General features: G+C 45.4%; 1 protein-coding gene across 5 annotated transcripts in view; it reads left to right on the forward strand.

Moving 5' to 3' along the window:
* Positions 1-5,245: 5,245 nt before the first annotated feature.
* The window catches only part of YY1 (YY1 transcription factor), a 38,120-nt gene continuing 25,521 nt past the window's right edge, over positions 5,246-17,844 (forward strand). Inside the window, exons 1-2 of one of the 5 annotated variants that reach the window (XR_013635986.1) lie at positions 5,246-6,208; positions 14,514-14,564. Coding sequence is in view for 3 of the 5 variants with exons in the window: in XM_078853384.1 (XP_078709510.1) it covers positions 5,515-6,208; positions 14,514-14,564 (745 nt within the window). In the remaining 2 variants the exon portion in view is untranslated. The remainder of the gene's footprint in view (positions 6,209-14,513; positions 14,565-17,844) is intronic. The other 4 variants (XM_078853384.1, XR_012159561.2, XM_073349644.2 and 1 more) reach the window with 4 other exon arrangements.

Below are 17,844 nucleotides of genomic sequence, written 5' to 3' on the forward strand. Positions count from 1 at the left end.
CGTTCCTGGCAGAACAAGCCTTGCAGTTGCACCTCCTTAGGTTTAACAGGCCCAGGAGAGTTTGCCAGTCTCCTCTGCACCAGAATGAGAGCCTGTCCTTTCACACCTTTCCATAAAGCTAATGGGGAGGGCATGATGCATGCTCTCAATGCTGTCCGCAGCTCACTGCCTCCCCCATGCCAGATTTCTGAAACTGAGATGATCCCCCATCTCCATATGGAAAGGAGAGAGTCATGTACCAATCAAGGGGTGGAACCAATATTCTTAAGAATCTGGGGAACTGAACTGGGTGCAAAATACTTCCATAACTGGCAAAAGTATTGAGTGCAGGGAAATGCACATGAAAGCAGAGATGTAGTACTTTGCACTTTCACTGAACCTTTCATTCAAGGATCTTAAAACACCGAGAGTGGATTTTTAGCCCTTAACTTGAAAACTCTTATGCACATGAGTAACTTTACCCAGGTGAGTCAACACAATAGGGCTAATGAGACTATTCATGTACATAAAAAATACTACAGGGCATTATGTTATGACCACCCATAACTTCCCCACTGTGAAAATTAAACTGATAAAAACGTTTTAAAATAAACCTTGATATTATCTGTCAAAAATATAAAAACATAAAATTTGCATACTGTCAAGTCTACTCATATTTTGCAGAAAAAAATCTGTCAGAAATGTTTGAGTTTTAAAAATGTTGCAAGCACTATTTTTCCATATTCCTCTGCCAGTAAATCAAGGATGCCTTAGGCCCACGAATCAACTGCTCAGACAGAGGGAAAAATTACTACTTGTACCTTCTGGAAACTTTTATATGGGATCAAAAATAGCTTTTCTATACATAAGAATGTTGCAATGCTAATGTTTCGTATCATCCAGTTTAAGACTAGATATAAGTTCTACAGATTCCCACTGGTAAGACCAGTCTCTTCTAACCCTGAAAATTCATGAGAAATTGGACTCTAATCCTGTCATTGGCCCAGAACTGAATATTACCTATCCTGAACTTCAGACTTGTGTAACTTTGTGGGAAAACTCCACAGTTAGGGGCAGCAGGAGGAAAGCTTGTTTGTTTTAAAGCAGGAATGTTTGTTTTTTAAATGGTGGCTATAGGAAAGATGCACCCATGTTTGGAATATCAGTCTTGATAGATGAACTAATTAGTAGTCAGATAGCAGGTGTGGTCAGCGGTGCATGAAAAATGGAATTTAATTACATGACACTACCACAATATGAAATATTAAAAACCAAAACATTATTTGAGGATCAAGAAACCTGGAGATTTCTAGGTAGGGAAGGAGTGAGGCTATCAAAAGGAGAAAAGAGGGGAAAAAAGTAGGAAGAGAAGTAGAGATGATAGCATGATAGAAAGGTAGGGCTTGAACTGTGTTAAATTATTTTTAAATCAGGCTAGCTTTCAGGAGCAGTCTAACAACACTTTTGCCCATTTTTTGTTTTTTTTGTTTCCTTTAACATGTGAATATTACGTTTTTGTTATAAATGGAATGCTTGTTTACTCATTAAACATTTCCAGGGCTAATAATACCTCCAAGATGAGTTTATTTAACAATATCTTCCTACCACTTATTTACAGCACTTTCCGTCAGTATATCTCAAAGCACTTTTCAAAGAAGGTAAGTATCGTACCCCCATTTTATAGATACAGAATCTGAGGCACAGAGGAATAGCTAGGTTGTTTTCAGTGGTGGCAGATGACAGAACAAGGAGCTATGGTCTCAAATTGCAGTGGGGCAGGTCTAGGTTGGATATTAGGAAAAACTATTTCACTAGGAGGGTGATGAAGCACTGGAATGGGTTAACTAGGGAGGTGGTGGAATCTCCATCCTTAGAGGTTTTTAAGGCCCGGCTTGACAAAGCCCTGGCTGGGATGATTCAGTTGCAGTTGGTCCTGGTTTGAGCAGGAGATTAGACTAGATGACCTCCTAAAGTCTCTTTCAATCCTAATCTTCTATGATTTGCCCTAAATCATGCAGCAGGCCAGTGGCAGAGCTGGAAAAAGAATCCAAATCTTCTGAGTCCCATCCAGCCCAGTGCTCTGTCTACTAACTAGAGCATGCCTAATTGCAAACACTTTGACTTCTGCATTTATTCAGCCCAGGAGATAGCTTATTACAACAGGGACAACAACTAATGTCTATTTGTTTAATTTTATATTTAAATGCACACATGTTTGCAAAGATAAAGAAAACACCCCCATGAATGCAGAGCATTTGGAGTGACATTTTTTTCCTCTGTAGCTATTCACACAATAAACTGTGTTTGGGCTAAAGTCCCTGGAACACGAAAAGGGCTGGAACTGGAAGGGTCTACAGCCGTTCGGGGGAGGGGAATCAAAGAAAGTGAAATGACTACAGCAGAAAGCCAATGCTTTTCAGCAATGTGTCCTTTTTTTGAGGGCTGTTAAGTTCTGTGACTGAAGGGGTTGTGTTTTCAGAAGAAAGAAGGCTAAAACAAAGAAGTGCTTAAAATATCCATTCATACCTGGAGTCACTATTTGGGGGAAAAATCCATCTGGCATAAGCCTTGCTAGGGGTGGGAAAATGCCCCACTTAACATGTCCATCCTTCCTCCCTAACCTGATTCTACTCATTATGGACTTTTAGTAGCAGGTAATTATATTGTACATGTAGTGTTCACTCCACATAGCAATTGTACACAACTAACAAACTGCAATGTACTACTCATATTAAATTCTACACTTCAGTGAACCAAGTTATTGTTCATTTCACTTAATTATAGAAGTTGCATTGCTTTAAATCTACAAATTTGGGAGATTGTCTTCAATATTGTTCATCTGCACAGGAGCAAGATGGAGCATTCTCATTGGCAAGCAGTATTTTAACTGCATAATTTTAGTTTATGATTGAATGAGATAGCTTGCTGAAAAACACCATGCAGTATACATGTCTTCCCAGAAACAACTTTTTCCCCCCTTCTTGAGCACGTAGGCTGCAACACAGTTGTAAAATTCAAGTAGATCTTCATTTTCCAAACTGCCCCGTATGGATTTGTGGTGCTTTTCAGAGATAATACACAGCCTCTACTCCAAAGACTGTACAATCTAAGGCCCTGGTCCTGCATAGGGATCTTCTTCAGGAAGTGCTTCATTAGGACTTCATGTAGGCACAAGACTCTGCATTGGCAGATCTCAATGCAGGATTGGGGCCTAAAGGCCCAATTCTACAAGTCTTTCTTGTGTAGTAGTCCTACCAAAATCAAGGGCTTGCAGATCAGGTCAAACAGAGGAGAAAGGATCAGAGGGGAAAGTTAAAAAGTGATTAGGAAATAAGGATACTTGTTGGTTGCAGTCTACATTTATTACATTTTTAATATCACATTTAAAAGCTGCATCTGATTTTTCATATTACTTGTTTTGATATATTTCATCTTGTTTCATTAAGGCTCTTTGATCACTTGCACTCTGTTTCATGTTTGAAGTTTTGCATATCTGATTAACTTGGCACAAGTATACTAGGCAGCCTAGTTGGTTGGTGGGGGTGGTTGTTATTTGTACTTAGGTGGAGTAGAATGGAGGGGGTGTCATTATTTTTAGATTTAGCCTAGGTCAACAGAAAGGATTAAAAGGAAACAACCATCATAATCATGCAGTAATTCTTACCCATTACAAACCACAGAATATGAAATGAAATGTTTTGAAATCCATTTGCTGTCACTTTACTGGTGGACAATGACAATCAAATCAATTTCACTTTTGTTTAAATCAGTTTCATTTTAATGTTTTCAGTACTGGAAACTTAGTTTTAAAACAATTTTACAGTGGAATTTCTGAATAAGTTGTTGAGTCATTTTTATAAGCTTTTATGTTTAAAAGGAACTCATTCTTACAAACTGGAAACTTTGAACCAAATTTAAATTGACACTGTTTAATCTGTGATTGAAATAGACTACAGGGTTTTCCCAAAATCCTCCTTGAGAATTTAAATGCAGTCATTACTGTACTACCTGCCCGAAAGTTAAAAAACAAACAACAAAACACTCCAATTTCGAACACTGTACAATTACCTAAATAATAGCAAGGATAGGAGAGTAGTCAGGTCACTGTCTACTGGTGTTATTGATTGCTGTTGCCTGGACCTGCTCTGAGCAGAGCAGCTAGCCAGCAGTCAGTCTACACTAGTGCTCCACTCACTGATGACAGTGAGACACTTCATGAGGTAGGGGTGGAACAGTCTAGGAGACACAGCCTATTTGTTTTCCTTTAAATGGACAACAGCTAGTAAGTAGCCGTTTATTTTGCAGTTTGCTAGGGGTTCTTCACTTTTTATCCTAAACCGTTTGATTTTACACAAGTATAGGATTTCTCCTTCAGCAGCCAGCTGCATGGCAGTGACAGGGTAAAAGTAATTAACCGAGCTTGTAAAGTACAGTCCTGTAGATTTACTATAGTCTTCCCCTCTTATCTTACTTGTTGCACAGATCCCAAAGCACCCTCCTCCTGCTAAGGTGCATGTCTTCCGGTTAACACTTGTCTGTTGTTTTGGCCAGGGCGAGTCATCCGGTTTAAAACACAGGGATGCGTTACACTAAAACCGTATCGCCGCAAGTGCTTTTTCTTCACTATAAATCAGATGTAACTGCGTCAGAAAGCGCCAGACACTGAGCAGGAGGATCGCTTGGGAGAGCGCTACTCGACCCCAGCACTAGGAATAATAAAGGGAAGCGCCCACAGTCGCCCGCCAGCTGTGCCGAGCCAGGAGCTTGCGGACGAGAGGTGCGAGCTCTCGGGCCCTCTAGAAGAACAAGCTGGAACCACGGTTGGCTCCGCCCGCCGGCGCGGCCGGGTTTCCAGGGCCGCGGCGGGAGCACTGAGCGAGCGCCCCGCAGCAGGCCCACGGGGGTGACTCACCCCGGCTCAGCCCTGGGGCGTGTTCCCCGGGGCGCTTGCAGCTCCGCCACGGCTCGTCACAGAGACCGGGAGGGAAGCGGGGTCACGAGCATAGCAACCGTCCTCGTACGTCGTTTCCGCTCCGCAGGGGCAAAAGAAAGGACCTGGAGAGAGTGACAGCTTCCTCCCTAGTCGCTGTCGACTCGGGTCTTCCGCAAGAAGCAGGGATAGGCTGGGAGGGCTAGGGGGCGTGCCCTGCTGCCCAGCGATAGGCTGTTTATGGTAAAGGGCGGGGCCTCGGTGCCAGACGCTCTCCAGTAGGCTGTCCGGGTTGAAGGGGCGTGTCCCCAGTGCTAGGCGCGGTATGATAGGCTGCTTAGCGTGAGAGGGTGAGTCCCGGCGGCAGCAGCCTCCAGGGGCTGAGGTCCGTCTCGGCGGTAGCGGCGGAAGTCTCGCGAGGGAGCGTAGCCGGGATTTGGCGGCTGGCTGCCTCCCTCTCGCTGGCTGCGAGGAGCTGCCTGGTGTTTGTGTGGAAGGGGGAGGAGGAGAAGGAAGGGAAGCGAGAGGAGCCCGAGCCCCTTCGCCTGCCCGCTGAGGGGAGCGGACCGGACCCTCCGCCCGCTCGTCCCCTCCCTCGCCCCACCATGGCCTCGGGAGACACCCTCTACATCGCCACGGACGGCTCGGAGATGCCGGCCGAGATCGTGGAGCTGCACGAGATCGAGGTGGAGACCATCCCAGTGGAGACCATCGAGACGACCGTGGTGGGCGGCGAGGAGGACGAGGACGAGGAGGATGAGGATGAATGCTGCGAGGAGTGCGGCCCGCACCACCCACCCCATCACTATCACCACCACCACCAGCCCATGATCGCGCTGCAGCCGCTCGTCTCGGACGGAGACCCCAGCGGAGCGGGTGGCGGCGCGGGTGGCGGCGGCGGGGGTCAGCTCCACCTGCACCATCACCAGGAGGTGATCCTGGTGCAGACCCGTGAGGAGGTGGTGGGGGGAGACGACTCGGACGGGCTGCGAGCCGACGACGGTTTCGAGGACCAGATCCTCATCCCGGTGCCGGCCCCCGCCGGGGAGGACGAGTATATCGAGCAGACCCTGGTCACCGTGGCCGCCGCCGGCAGCAAGAGCGGTGGGGGCGGCGGCTCGTCCTCGGCCGGAGGCCGCGTCAAGAAGGGCGGCAGCGGAAAGAAAAGCAGCAAGAAGAGTTACCTGAGCGGGGGAGGCGGCGGTGGGGCCGAAGGCGGCGGAGGCAGGAAATGGGAGCAGAAGCAGGTGCAGATCAAGACCCTGGAGGGGGAGTTCTCAGTCACCATGTGGGCCTCGGGTAAGTGCGCGCCGGGCCCCTCCCTCCCCGGGCCCTAGGCCCCGCCGGGCGCCCATCAGCTCTGCCAGGCCGGTTTTGTTTTGAAGGGAGGCCATGTTTTGATGTGTGTGATGGGCGCCGCCATGTTCATCGCCAGGGCAAGTATGGCGGCTCCCCCGAAAAGATGGCGGGGTCTGCGCTGCTGCTGCTCCTGCTCCTGCCCGGCTCCGGCGGGGGGAAGGAAAGATGGCGGCGGCCGCCAAGATGGCGGCGGGGGGGAGGGGGAGCGAGAGGGAGGCAGCGCGCTGCTGGCTTCTGGACTAGGCCGCAATGGCGTAGTTTCTGCAGCAGGGGGAGGCGGGGTGTGCGGGCGGGCACGGTGCGGGGTGAACCCAGCCTCCTTTCCTCGCCCCCATTGGCTCCATCTCCTCCCCCCCGCTTCTCTTTCTCCCCGGCTCTCTCTTCCCTGCCATCGGCTCTCTCCCTTTCCTGCTCCCACTTCTCCGCGTCGGCTCTCCGCCTTGTCTCCCTCGCAGCCGCCTCCACCAGCGCCCCTTCCGCGCCCCGTCTCGCTCTGCCTGCCGGTTCCCTCCTTTCCCTCCCTTCTGTCCGCCGCACACCCGGGGCCCCATTGGGCTGCATTTTAATGCTGAACATGGGCCGCAGCCCCGGATGACGCGTGTACTTCAGCCCGTGACCGTTATATGAGGGGGGCGGAGGGGAATAAATGGCTGCCTGAGCGTCGCCTGCCTCAGCGCTCACGCTGCAAGTTGGTCGTTAGGGCAGTGGGAGGGTTACGGGCGCTGCCTGCCGAGGGGTGGGTGCTTGTGCCTCATTGGGGCACTTACGACTTCCCTGGTTCCAAGTGAGCCCAGTGGGCGAGCCAGCTCTGGTGTGCTTCTGCACTGGGGACTCAAGCCCTTTGCAAGAGGGGCTGGGTGTGAGTGGGTACTTTGCCTGACATGGGGTGGAGGCTAAGAGAGGAAAACACCTTTCTTATGACTGTGTGTGTGCGCGCACTCTTCTCTATCTAGAGGGTGATCAGATACCAAAATGATAGGGGCCTTAGAAATAACCAAGATAGGAGCATGGATCTCTTGTCAGCAGCTCTGGAGGAAGGGGGTGGATCTTATGTCAGAGAAGCCTTGGTCCTTGGCAGCATCTTGGAGGGTGGGGGAGGGTTTGCCTGTGGATCCTGTCTTGCGCTTGGAAATGTTTCAGCTCTGCCTTTTCCCGTTTGATAATAGCCGTGTCAGATGCTCTTTCAGTTCGTCTGTTTTAGGGGCGGGGAATTTACACCTGTCAAAGAAATTCTTAGAAAATGTAAAATCCAGTGTAATACAACATCTTAACCTTTTGTGATAGGGATGGTGGATGGTTGTGCTTGCAGGGTTAGGAATCAACCTGATTTTGTTTCTGGATTTGCGAATGTGTTTTATTCCAGGTATGGTTTTCTCTCTCTTACTTTTGAAGTGTTTTGTAGATTTCTGGAAGAGCTAGGCAACAAGCAGTGCAGAATTGTTACTTGCTGTGTCTTCTCTGTAAGAATCACATTAACACCTGCCCTCCAGCAAAATATATTAGTAGATCAGTTGTTCGCTGAAACTGTGTGAATGTGTGTACGCTGTTCATGGAGAGCTGGCTGTTATGAGTCTTGAGGAAGAGGTTAGAATTCCATCTTCCACTGTTAACTACTACTATTACCTCGAGTGTCATAACTTTGAAAAAAAATGTATACTCTGAACTTTAACTCATAGAATGCAATAGTGGTCAAGCAGGTAGAAGAGACAATGTGCACAAAAAATACAGCTTAGAGCATCTGCCACTGTAAGCTGTAAACTAAGCTGTGTAGTGTTGCCATAGCCTGTGTCTAGTTGTGGTCAGTTGAAGGTACTGTTAAGATAGCTGAAAACAAGTGACCGGGGGACAACTGAATAAACAGGCTACAGGAGATTGCCAAAATCCGTTAGCAAGTGCTAGTGTGCATTTGAATTCTGCACTTCAAAGTGTCTAAGCTTTTAGCAAGCACCATACTGTTATACATACAGATTAGTACTTCATTTAAAAGAAGTAAAATAGATGTAATGAATGAGCCTGATATCCTAATATAAAACTGGTATAAATGAGAGAAACCCCATTGATATCAGTGGACTCTGTTCCTTATACTAATGAGAGGAGAATTTGTCCATGTTTGTAATAGTTTATCAGAGATTTTTGAATTATACTGGCACAACTGACTGCTCCACATATTTAGATTGTAATCCAATGGTGTGGGGTTGCTTATTTTTAATTCTTATAGTAATAGTCTTTTGCTAGAAATCAGGGCTACTTTCTTTGTTAGGGCTGGTCTACACTAGGAATTTACTGGCAGAGCTGCATCTCTCGGGTGTGGTATGAGTCTTGGGTATGAAAAATCCACACCCTTGAGAGAGACATAGCTATGCTGACTCTACCCCTGCTCTAGACAGTGCTTGGCCAGTGGAAGAATTCTTCCGTCCACCTAGCTTCTCTCATGGAGGTGTATTACACAGATGGGAGAGCCCCTCCTGTCAGTGTAGACATTACCTATGCTGAAGTGCTACAATAGCACACTTAGGGCTTGGCTACACTTACATTTTATAGCGCTCTAACTTGCTGGCTCAGGGGTGTGAAAAATCACAACTCCACAAGCAGCATACCCAAAAACTCCACCTCCCTCAACAGGGGAGAAGCTTGTTAGTAGTATACTGTTATCACAGAAGATAATAAAATAGGACTTTTGACATCACATATTTCAACTAAACAAGGCTTAAATTAGTGGCTTTTAAATGTTTTGCACCATTGAGCCAACTGTGCAAACTGTATGGCATGAACAAGTCCTTAATTACCTGGTAAGACTTCATGTCTGACTTAGAAATTTAGTAAAAAGCTCATCAAAGAGAGAAAAATAAACAAGTGGCATGTCAAGATATGGATTCTGTGTGGCTTGCCTCTGGGTGTTTCAACGAGGAACAAGGGCACCTTTGCCTTCAAACACTGTCAAGCAGTGGTCTCCAACCTTTTTATGCATAAGATCACATTTTGAATTTAAGTGAAACCTAGGATCTACCTTTCCCCAAGGTTGTGTGTCCCGCCCCCCCCCCCATCTCCAGTTGCTTGCTCTCCCCCACCCTTAACTCACTTTCACAGGGTTGGGGTTTGGGAGGGCGTGCAGGCTCTGGCCTGGGGCTGAGGGGTTCAGGGTGTGGGAGAGGACTCTGGGCTGAGCCTGTGGAGGGGGTGACGGGTGCAAGCTCTGGGAGGAAGTTTTGGTGCAGGAGGAAGCTCCGGGCTGGGGCAGAGTGTTGGGGTGTGGGGTGCAGGCTCAGGGAGGGGGATCAGGGCAGGAGATGAGGAGTGCAGGAGGGGGTACAGGCTCTGGGAGGGAGTTTGGATGCAGGAGGGTGTTCTGGGCTGGGGCAGAGTGTTGGGGTGCAGGAGGAAGTATGGGGTGCTGGCTCTGGGAGTGAGCTCAGAGCTGGGGCAGCGATTTGGGGTGCAGGACTGCATATGGGGTGTTGGCTCCAGGAGGGGGCTGGGGGTTGGGATGCAGGCTCCTGTTAGGGGGAACTTACCTCTGGTGGCTCCTAGTTGGTGGGGCTAAGGCAGGCTCCCGGCCCCACAAGGCTCCCAGAAGCGGTCAACATGCCCCTAGAGTGGGGCACATGGCTCCGCGTGCTGCCTCTCTGCCGGCACTGCTCCCATTGGCTACACTTCCCCATTCCCAGCCAATGGGAGCTGCAGGGGCGGTGCTTGCAGGCCAGAGCAGCGTGCAGAGACCTTTGCACCCTTTTTTTTTTTTTTTTTCCCCCTCTGCCCCACTGAGGCCGCGAGGGCATGTTGACTGCTTCTGGGAGTGGTGTGGGGCCAGGGAAGGCAGGGAGCCTGCCTTCGCAGCAGCCCCGTTACACCACTGGACTTTTAGTGGCCAGAGATTGCAATCAACTGGAAGAGTCTCCAGGATCAACCGGTTGGTGACCACTGCTACTGAGCAATATAAATCAACAGATCCATGCCATTTTCCAATGCTATTAAAGTGATTGATAAACCAGTGTTGGTAAATTTAGGGCTCAGATCTTTCTTTCAAATGAGCGTTACCATACATCTTCTAAAATCATGCATATATAGTAATCTAATAGATGTGAGCCTGTGTACCTTAAAAGGTGAGTATTTAGTGTTGTATGGTTGTCCGGTTGTCCGTTGCAGCACTGTTGTTGGTAACCATTTAGGCTTTCCATAAAAGTGCTCTTATGTCTCCTGTATTCTGCCATATCAGAACTTGACAAACACAAGGTTGGTTTTAAATAAAATATTAGTTTGAAAACAGTAATGCTTTATGGCAGTTCTTCAAGCTAACTTCAGCTTTGCATCTGGAAAGCTTTCTGACTTACTTCCTTTCATATATGTGGAAGTACAAGGAACAGTGATCTCTGATCTGTTAAATATTTCTTCAGGTATTTGAAAATTATTATAAACTCTTCAAGCGTATTCTTACACCAGATGTTCCCAAACTTGGTTTGCGACTTGTTCAGGGTAAGCCCCTGGCAGGCCGCAAGACGCTTTGTTTACCTGAGCGTCCGCAGGTACAGCCGCTTGCGGCTCCCAGGGGCTGTGGTTTGCCGTACCTGGCCAGTGTTTGGGAACCCCTGTCCTACACTGAGTAGCCTCTCTGTACTGTCCATAGTTTATCTCCAATGTATGCATTGGGTGCCATTCATGATCGGAGAAAATCGTGTGTGGAATGAATGGTGCTGTTTGCTCTAGTGAGGAAAAGGCCCTGATTCTCTTTTATAAACTGGGAAAATTCTGGGATTTTTGTGGCACAAGAATGCACACTTGTTTTTTTATAACTCTTAAATATAATCTGTAATTTAAAGTAATGCATTGCTATTTAGCTTTTTAACTGATACTTCAAAATCTGTAACTTACTAGATCTGTTGCTTTTTGTTATACCTGTTTTCTGTTCCTGGCTTCAGACCCCACTGTTGTTAAAATATATACTGTAGTAGTACTCAGAGGCCACAGTCTGGATCGGAGCCTCGTTATGGTAGGGAGTATGCAAACAGCTTTGTTTTTTCCTTTCTATAATCAAGTTGTCTCTCTCTTTACCCTTCTGTGTTCTTGATGTTTCCCTGACACCTTACAACTTTTGTTTTCTGGAAATGTGGAACAACTACGTGCTTCTTGGTTTTAGGGAGAATGGGTTGAGGAAATGCGATTCTACACCTCCCTCCTCCCCAGCATCATAGCTCTCTCTTCTACTACCCTCCAAGCTTCGATTTGAGTCCTCATCTTCAATGAATAGGGTCAGTGCTGGGTTCTGGATAGTAGCAGTAAAAACTTACAAAACCCCAGTCAGATTGCACTCTTACTGAAGCTTGTCAAAGCTCTGAGCAGCACTGGAGCTCTTTGCAGACTGGGGAAGACAGTGCTGAAATTGTGGCTCCAGAAAGACTTGTTGTTTTAAACACTAAGCTTAGAACATGAGGGCCTGGTTTACACACACTGCATGGATTCAACTAAATTAGCTTCTAAATTATAACTTACTTCTGTGAGGCCTCTTAAAATAGGGTTGTGGCTAAAATTGATTTAGCTTAATTTGGTAATACCACAAAAGAGTTGCATTGATTTAGTTAAATTGTGCAGTTTCTGTGAGTAGACCAGTCCTAAGCCATCCCCTTCAGCTGTTGAGCATTGTGTTCAAAAAACAAACACATTTTTGAGTGTCATATGCTTGGACAGGAGTTGACAGAAAAATTACTCCTGGGGGAATTCTGTGCCTGTGCAGAATTTGTCCCCCCCCAGATATTCTCCCCCCCCCCCCTGCAAAATATAGGGTCTACTGGAGAGGTGTTGCAGCTACACCTTTTGCCCACTAGGGGCTGCCATGGTGCCAGAAGAGATGTCAGTCAGTGGGCGGAGAGGGATGGAAAGACAGCGTTCCTCACAGTCGGGACAGAGCAGGGCACATGGGGCTGCTAGAGATGGGGTGTCACACTGGAGTTCAGAAGGACTAGTGGAGGTACAGACTGAGGTGTGGGGGTGACAGCATAGAGCCAGGAGTTGAATGGTAGGGAGCTGCAGGGACACATGGGGATGGGGGAGGGGAGGTTGCAGGGAGACACGGGGATGAGGCAGGTCTGCCTGACTGAATGGGGAGAGGTGAGGGGTTAGCTAGGGTCTGTATGGGCGAGGCTTCCCAACTCCTTACCAATCCACCACCACCCAAAAAAAAAAAAGCACCGTGTTCCATACTTCTCTGACCCACACCCAACAATCCTCCAGGTTCATTCCCAGGCTCCTTCCCTCTCCCTCAGCCTCTGACTCCCCCAAGCCTTTGCTTCTGAGGGATGCAGGAAATATGTTCTTGTTTTGTAGTTTAAATGAATTACTCAAAGTTCTGTATTAATATGCCTTGTTAGGAATCTATTTGTCAAAACATTTCTTGACTTTTTTGGGGAGTGGTGGGGGGGAGATGATCTGTTTTGTTAGACTTACTTGCTGACAGGTATTTTGAAATAAATTCTCAAACTAATTGAAACTGGTGTGGTTCTATTGTGGTGTTTTGACAAATAAAATATGCAGAATTTTAATTGTCACATAATTCCCCTGGGAATACAAGATGTAGTAGTCTGAGAGGGCCAAAATACATGAATGATAAAAATTGTAGTATTCCTGATAATTTTATAGTTCCATCTCAGTGGACTTCCATTTAAATGTCAGTTTAAGATTATGCTCAGCCTCACATCAAAGCATCTAGGAGGCTTTGACTTCTGCCTTTCGTGGGTTGTTTTTCCTTGTCCAGCATCTAGTGCTGTCTGTCATTAGAAGTACAGTAACTGCCATACTTACCAGACCAGACTCCTAATTCAGGAAGGTGCAAAAATCTCTAGGTAATGGACAACTGTGGAATAAGGTGCTTATCGGAGAACTTATTCCCAGTTGAGGCAAGTAGTGATTGGCCTATACCCTCAAGCAGAGGACAATAACCTTTTTTTAATCCTGATTCATAAAACAGTGGACGTTTTGGGGATCCTTAAGTATTAATCTGCTGTCAGCCTGTAAAACTGTCACAAGTTCAACTGTAAATATTTTCTTTCCCCTGTCTTAAATGTAATGTCTTTCAATTGTGAGGGTAAGTCTCACATTTGTAGCATTAATTATTTTAAATACCTATCAAGTTGTTTCTCACTTGGTTGTTTCTATACTAGAGTCCTAGTCTTTTAGCTTTTAGTCAACTTGTTTTAGTTTTAAATAGATTAAAATAACTATAATGCATAATTAACATATAGGAGAAAGAGTGTTTTTGTTAAAGGTTCAGTTAAAGACTTGCGCCTTGCAAATAAAATGAGAGCACGCACAACATATCTAAGAACCCTATAAGTCCTCCAGCAAAACAAAACATCAGACTTCATGTTCCTGATCTTTCTAAGGGGGGAGAGAACTTTTCAGAACTTTTTCATAAATCATAAAGAATCAGATACAAAGGAGTTTTTAAGCTGGATTTTTAGGTAGTTCGTTATCTTATTTATACCTTTGTGGTTGCAGCATCCTGCGCAGCGGTGAAAGGTTAGGCTGTATATGTTGTCAGGAGTTGCTGTTTCTATGCTTAGGAAGAGGTTAAGTAACCCAGTGAAATACAGAAAAAATGTTTGTGTTTTTTGTTGTTGTTGTCATCTTCCATTGAGAACTGGAATTCTTAAGCTTCAGGTAGCTTTAAAAAGCTTTGTTCCATCTCAGTGCTTGAGGTAACAGTCATTAAAATTGGGTTGGAATGGAGATGGGGAGCTGAGGCATGAAGTTAATTAACTTAAGTCATTCTAAAGTTGGTATTTTTTTTCAACTGCCCCAGCTGGAAATGAATAGAGTCCACCACTGTATAGGTGGACACCCCATCTTTCCAGTGGTGGGTGGCATTCATTTCTGGCACGGGCAGACAGAGAAAAAGTACCTTAAATCTGGTGTGGATTGTTTGGACAAGTGCAGTGCTCTTTTGGTACCAATCCAGGAGTTGGTATAGGAAATCTCACACTGATCTAAGTTCTAATTTTCAGTCCTTCATTAATGGTGCATATGTGAATGAGGGGAAGAACACACATTTTCAGCATTTGCTTAGTAGCTGAAGTTGTTGTGTTCTGCTTTGCGTAATGCAATTTTATTGGCTTAGTTCTCGAAAATAAAATCTTGTGTGTGGGCATAGACGTGTGCACAAAAACACTCCTTTTGGTGCCTTACACACATGGTCTACTCTTTATTACCATTCTCACTCCATTTTTTGACTTCCCATTTCCTTTTTTGTTTTTACCAGGTGGCCTTCAAGATCAGCCCCAGGTGAAGTGTCACAAAATATTATGTGGAGGTGACAAATGTTTGAACTGTTTGTTTGGCTGGGGAGGAGCACACAGCAGACTGGTCACCCCAAACCAGTGAGGTTTCTGGTTACTGCTGCAATGTGTGTATTTTGTAATAATTATAAGTGCTGTAAGAGCTTTTGTGCAAGGTGGACTGCATACTACCTTGACCGCTAATGGGTAGTCCATGTTAATGGAGGGTGAAGTCACAGTACCAACCAGTTCCCAAATCCTCACACTGTGGCTTTCTTCTCCCTTCCACTGGATGTTTGGTGACCTGGAGAGTTAATGTAAGTGTCGTTGTCATGTTTCATGGTGGCCTCACATAAATGTTGAAGTCAAATCATGGCAAGATCAATATGTGCAGCACTTAATCAATTCATACATCATCTAGTGATGTGATAATCAGGTTGGGTGACCTGGGCAGAGAAGAACCCTGTTCACAATACGTGCAATGCACATTACACACAACCCAGCAGTCAATTAGGTAAACAGTAGGTGAGGCAGAATGGAACTTATAACAAGAGGTTTGGCACATAACTAGAGAATTTAGCAAGCTAGCAACAATTTTCTTCCAAACATAATAACTAAGAAGCCATTTTGCCAGAAGAGATCAACGAGCAGTGGCCACAGATGTGCTGTACCAGTCCTGCCACACAAATCTGCTTGTATGTCTTTTAACCATTCTTGCCATTGTCCAGGACAATGCAGAAAGTCAGCATGTTGCAGGAGATTGTGATTCTGGTGACAAGGCTTGAAGAGACTATTACTATTAGCAGATGGTCCTGTGTATTCCTCAGCCACTGAATTCATTCTTTACCACAGAATTTTATTCCAAAATTTTAACTTTTTTAAACCAAACATTCTAATCTTGTGATTATGAAGATAACATTGAAAAGGTGAACTGAGAATAAGATGATGGAATGTTGTCTTTCCGAGTTTACAGAAGGCCTGAAACAATAGCTCTTAGATGCATGTGCCCTGCATCTCAGTCAGGAGATTCAAAGATTGCAAAATTTGTGGCATCTTGGGGATTGGTGGGGGAAGGAGGGATGCAAGAATTTGGCATTTAATGAACCAAGCAACCAGCGACTTTCTGTCCTTGTGCACTCTTAGGAGTTGTCTGCAGCTCCCTTATGTTCTCCAGCTTTCCCAGAAGTGGGATTTATTCCAATTACAGTATGTTCTCCTTGCTCTGTAATCGATAGAGCCAGATAACAGGGCTCTGGAAAAAACAGGTCATGGAAATGAAGGGTATCTACGGAGATCTAAACAAAAATACTGACTGCAAAAGCTAAGAGTTCTTTTCATGGCATTTGGAAGTGTTTGCTACAGAATTTTGTCCTATTGTCCCAGAGTACGGAGGACCCTAATTATCGAACCTAATAAACATGACCATTTCCACTTTTCCTACCAAACCAGCTGGCTGCCACTTGACAAGATATTTGGACAGGGTAATCTCTACCCTTTCACTTTCCAGATAAAATCCAACAGCAGAATGTATCTTGTAATGTTACTGTAATTTAAAATCTGCCGTACACAGTGGAGTTGCACCAAAATCAGTAAAATACGTTGTATGCTAGGGGGTGTCTTCGCAACACAGTTAGCTTGAGCATAACTTAAGTTACTGTTGTGAACACCTTTTCTTCACGATAGTGTCAGTATGAATTTGAAGGTGCCCAGCTTAAGATGTGTATCACCTATATCCACGGTACTTGAACTGTCCAGTAGGAAGAACTTTCACTTCAGGTATGGAGCTTTATCCAAGTATCCTCTCGTGTCCTCAGCAGAGACTCCGGATTCCACTTTGCAAGAGGATGTTTAGCATGATACAGACATCCCAGTGTCTCTCTTGATTCTCTTAAAGGCAGTATCTCTGTATGCCCTCTGTCAGGTTTTTTTGTGTTTGGTTTTTTGTTAGCAGTCATGTCAGCCTGATGAGTACTGGAAGTAGACACTCTCTCCTTAGAGTGCTGGTAGTGCAATTTTCATGCTGATAAAGTGGTTCTTGGTGGGCAAACCTGGCATTTGTCCATGAAGTCACTTCTAGATTCCATAAATCACAGGAGATAGCACATATTAGTCCTGTCCCATGTTACCATTGGAAAAGCTGTGGCACACCTGGCATATGGACACTGTACTAAAATATGTTTAGTCAAATCCAGACTGTTGAGAAAATCGAGATAATCAGGGCTCTCACATGGCTGTAAGGGAAAAAAGTCTTGAAGCCTAAAATATCTAGGGGCATAGCTGGTGTCTGATATACAGGGCTTAGATTGTCTTCACCCATGTCAACTACTGTAGAGTTAGTTGGTGATCAGCATATGGATTAGCCTAGCCCAGGTATGAGGCTCAGTGGTGCTTTACTCACCTGTGTGGTACTAGAACTTCTGGGGGCGTATCCCATGGTTCTTTATGCTGCAGTAAATTGAGCTGCTATATGCATCTTTCCCAGTGAATTGTGGAAGATCTTTTTCTCTTTCTGGACATTGTCAGCAGGGTGGGGAGTGGGAAGGTCCCTTCTGGCCCTGTATATATCTGATTCTGTGAAGACCTTGGGGGACTATTAGCACTAAAGTAGTTTAGCCTGCATTCTCACTACAAGTGGTGGGTTACCAGCAAGAGTGAAAGCCTGACTTGGGCTTTTGTCTATAGCCCCACATGAGCCAGCTAGCAAAGGTTGAAAGCACCAGTAACTTTGGGTGAAAGTTTTGTGTGTGGAAAGGATTGTGGTTAGAGGCAGTCCCTAAGTAAGAACCATGGCTTACAGAGAGATCCTAACAGCAGTAACGGGCTCTTTGGAAATGTATGCTTCCTAAGAAGAAATCTCCCAAACAGCTACTTGGTGGTCGTGTTCATTCACTTACGAAGTATTTTATAATAGAGGTGCAGGCCTGATCTGTTGCTGTCTTGGGGAGGATATTGAATGCTGTAGTGTCTCAGGAACTGCTTTATGCATAGTTATTTTAATTGGTTTTAGGTTACATTGGAAAATTTTCTCACTCTAGGGTACATACTGATGAAATTCCATTGTAAAAACTATAGAAACTACTGTGCTGAAAAACATTTACTACCTACTTGCCAAAAAGAAAATTTTGGGTAAGTTCCCCAGATAGTGTTTTTTGTTTTTGTTTTGTTAGCCTTGTGGCTAAAAAAAATCACTATTTGCTAGGTACCAAAACAAAGTTTTCATGCTTTATGGTAGGCGCACTCGTAGTTACTAGTGTTTTACTCAGTAATTTACTCATGTAGAACATGGTTTTCAACATATTTGTGGAAATGATCTTA

This window comes from Lepidochelys kempii, chromosome 6, assembly GCF_965140285.1.
Source record: "Lepidochelys kempii isolate rLepKem1 chromosome 6, rLepKem1.hap1, whole genome shotgun sequence".
In the NCBI taxonomy this organism is placed as follows: domain Eukaryota; kingdom Metazoa; phylum Chordata; order Testudines; family Cheloniidae; genus Lepidochelys; species Lepidochelys kempii.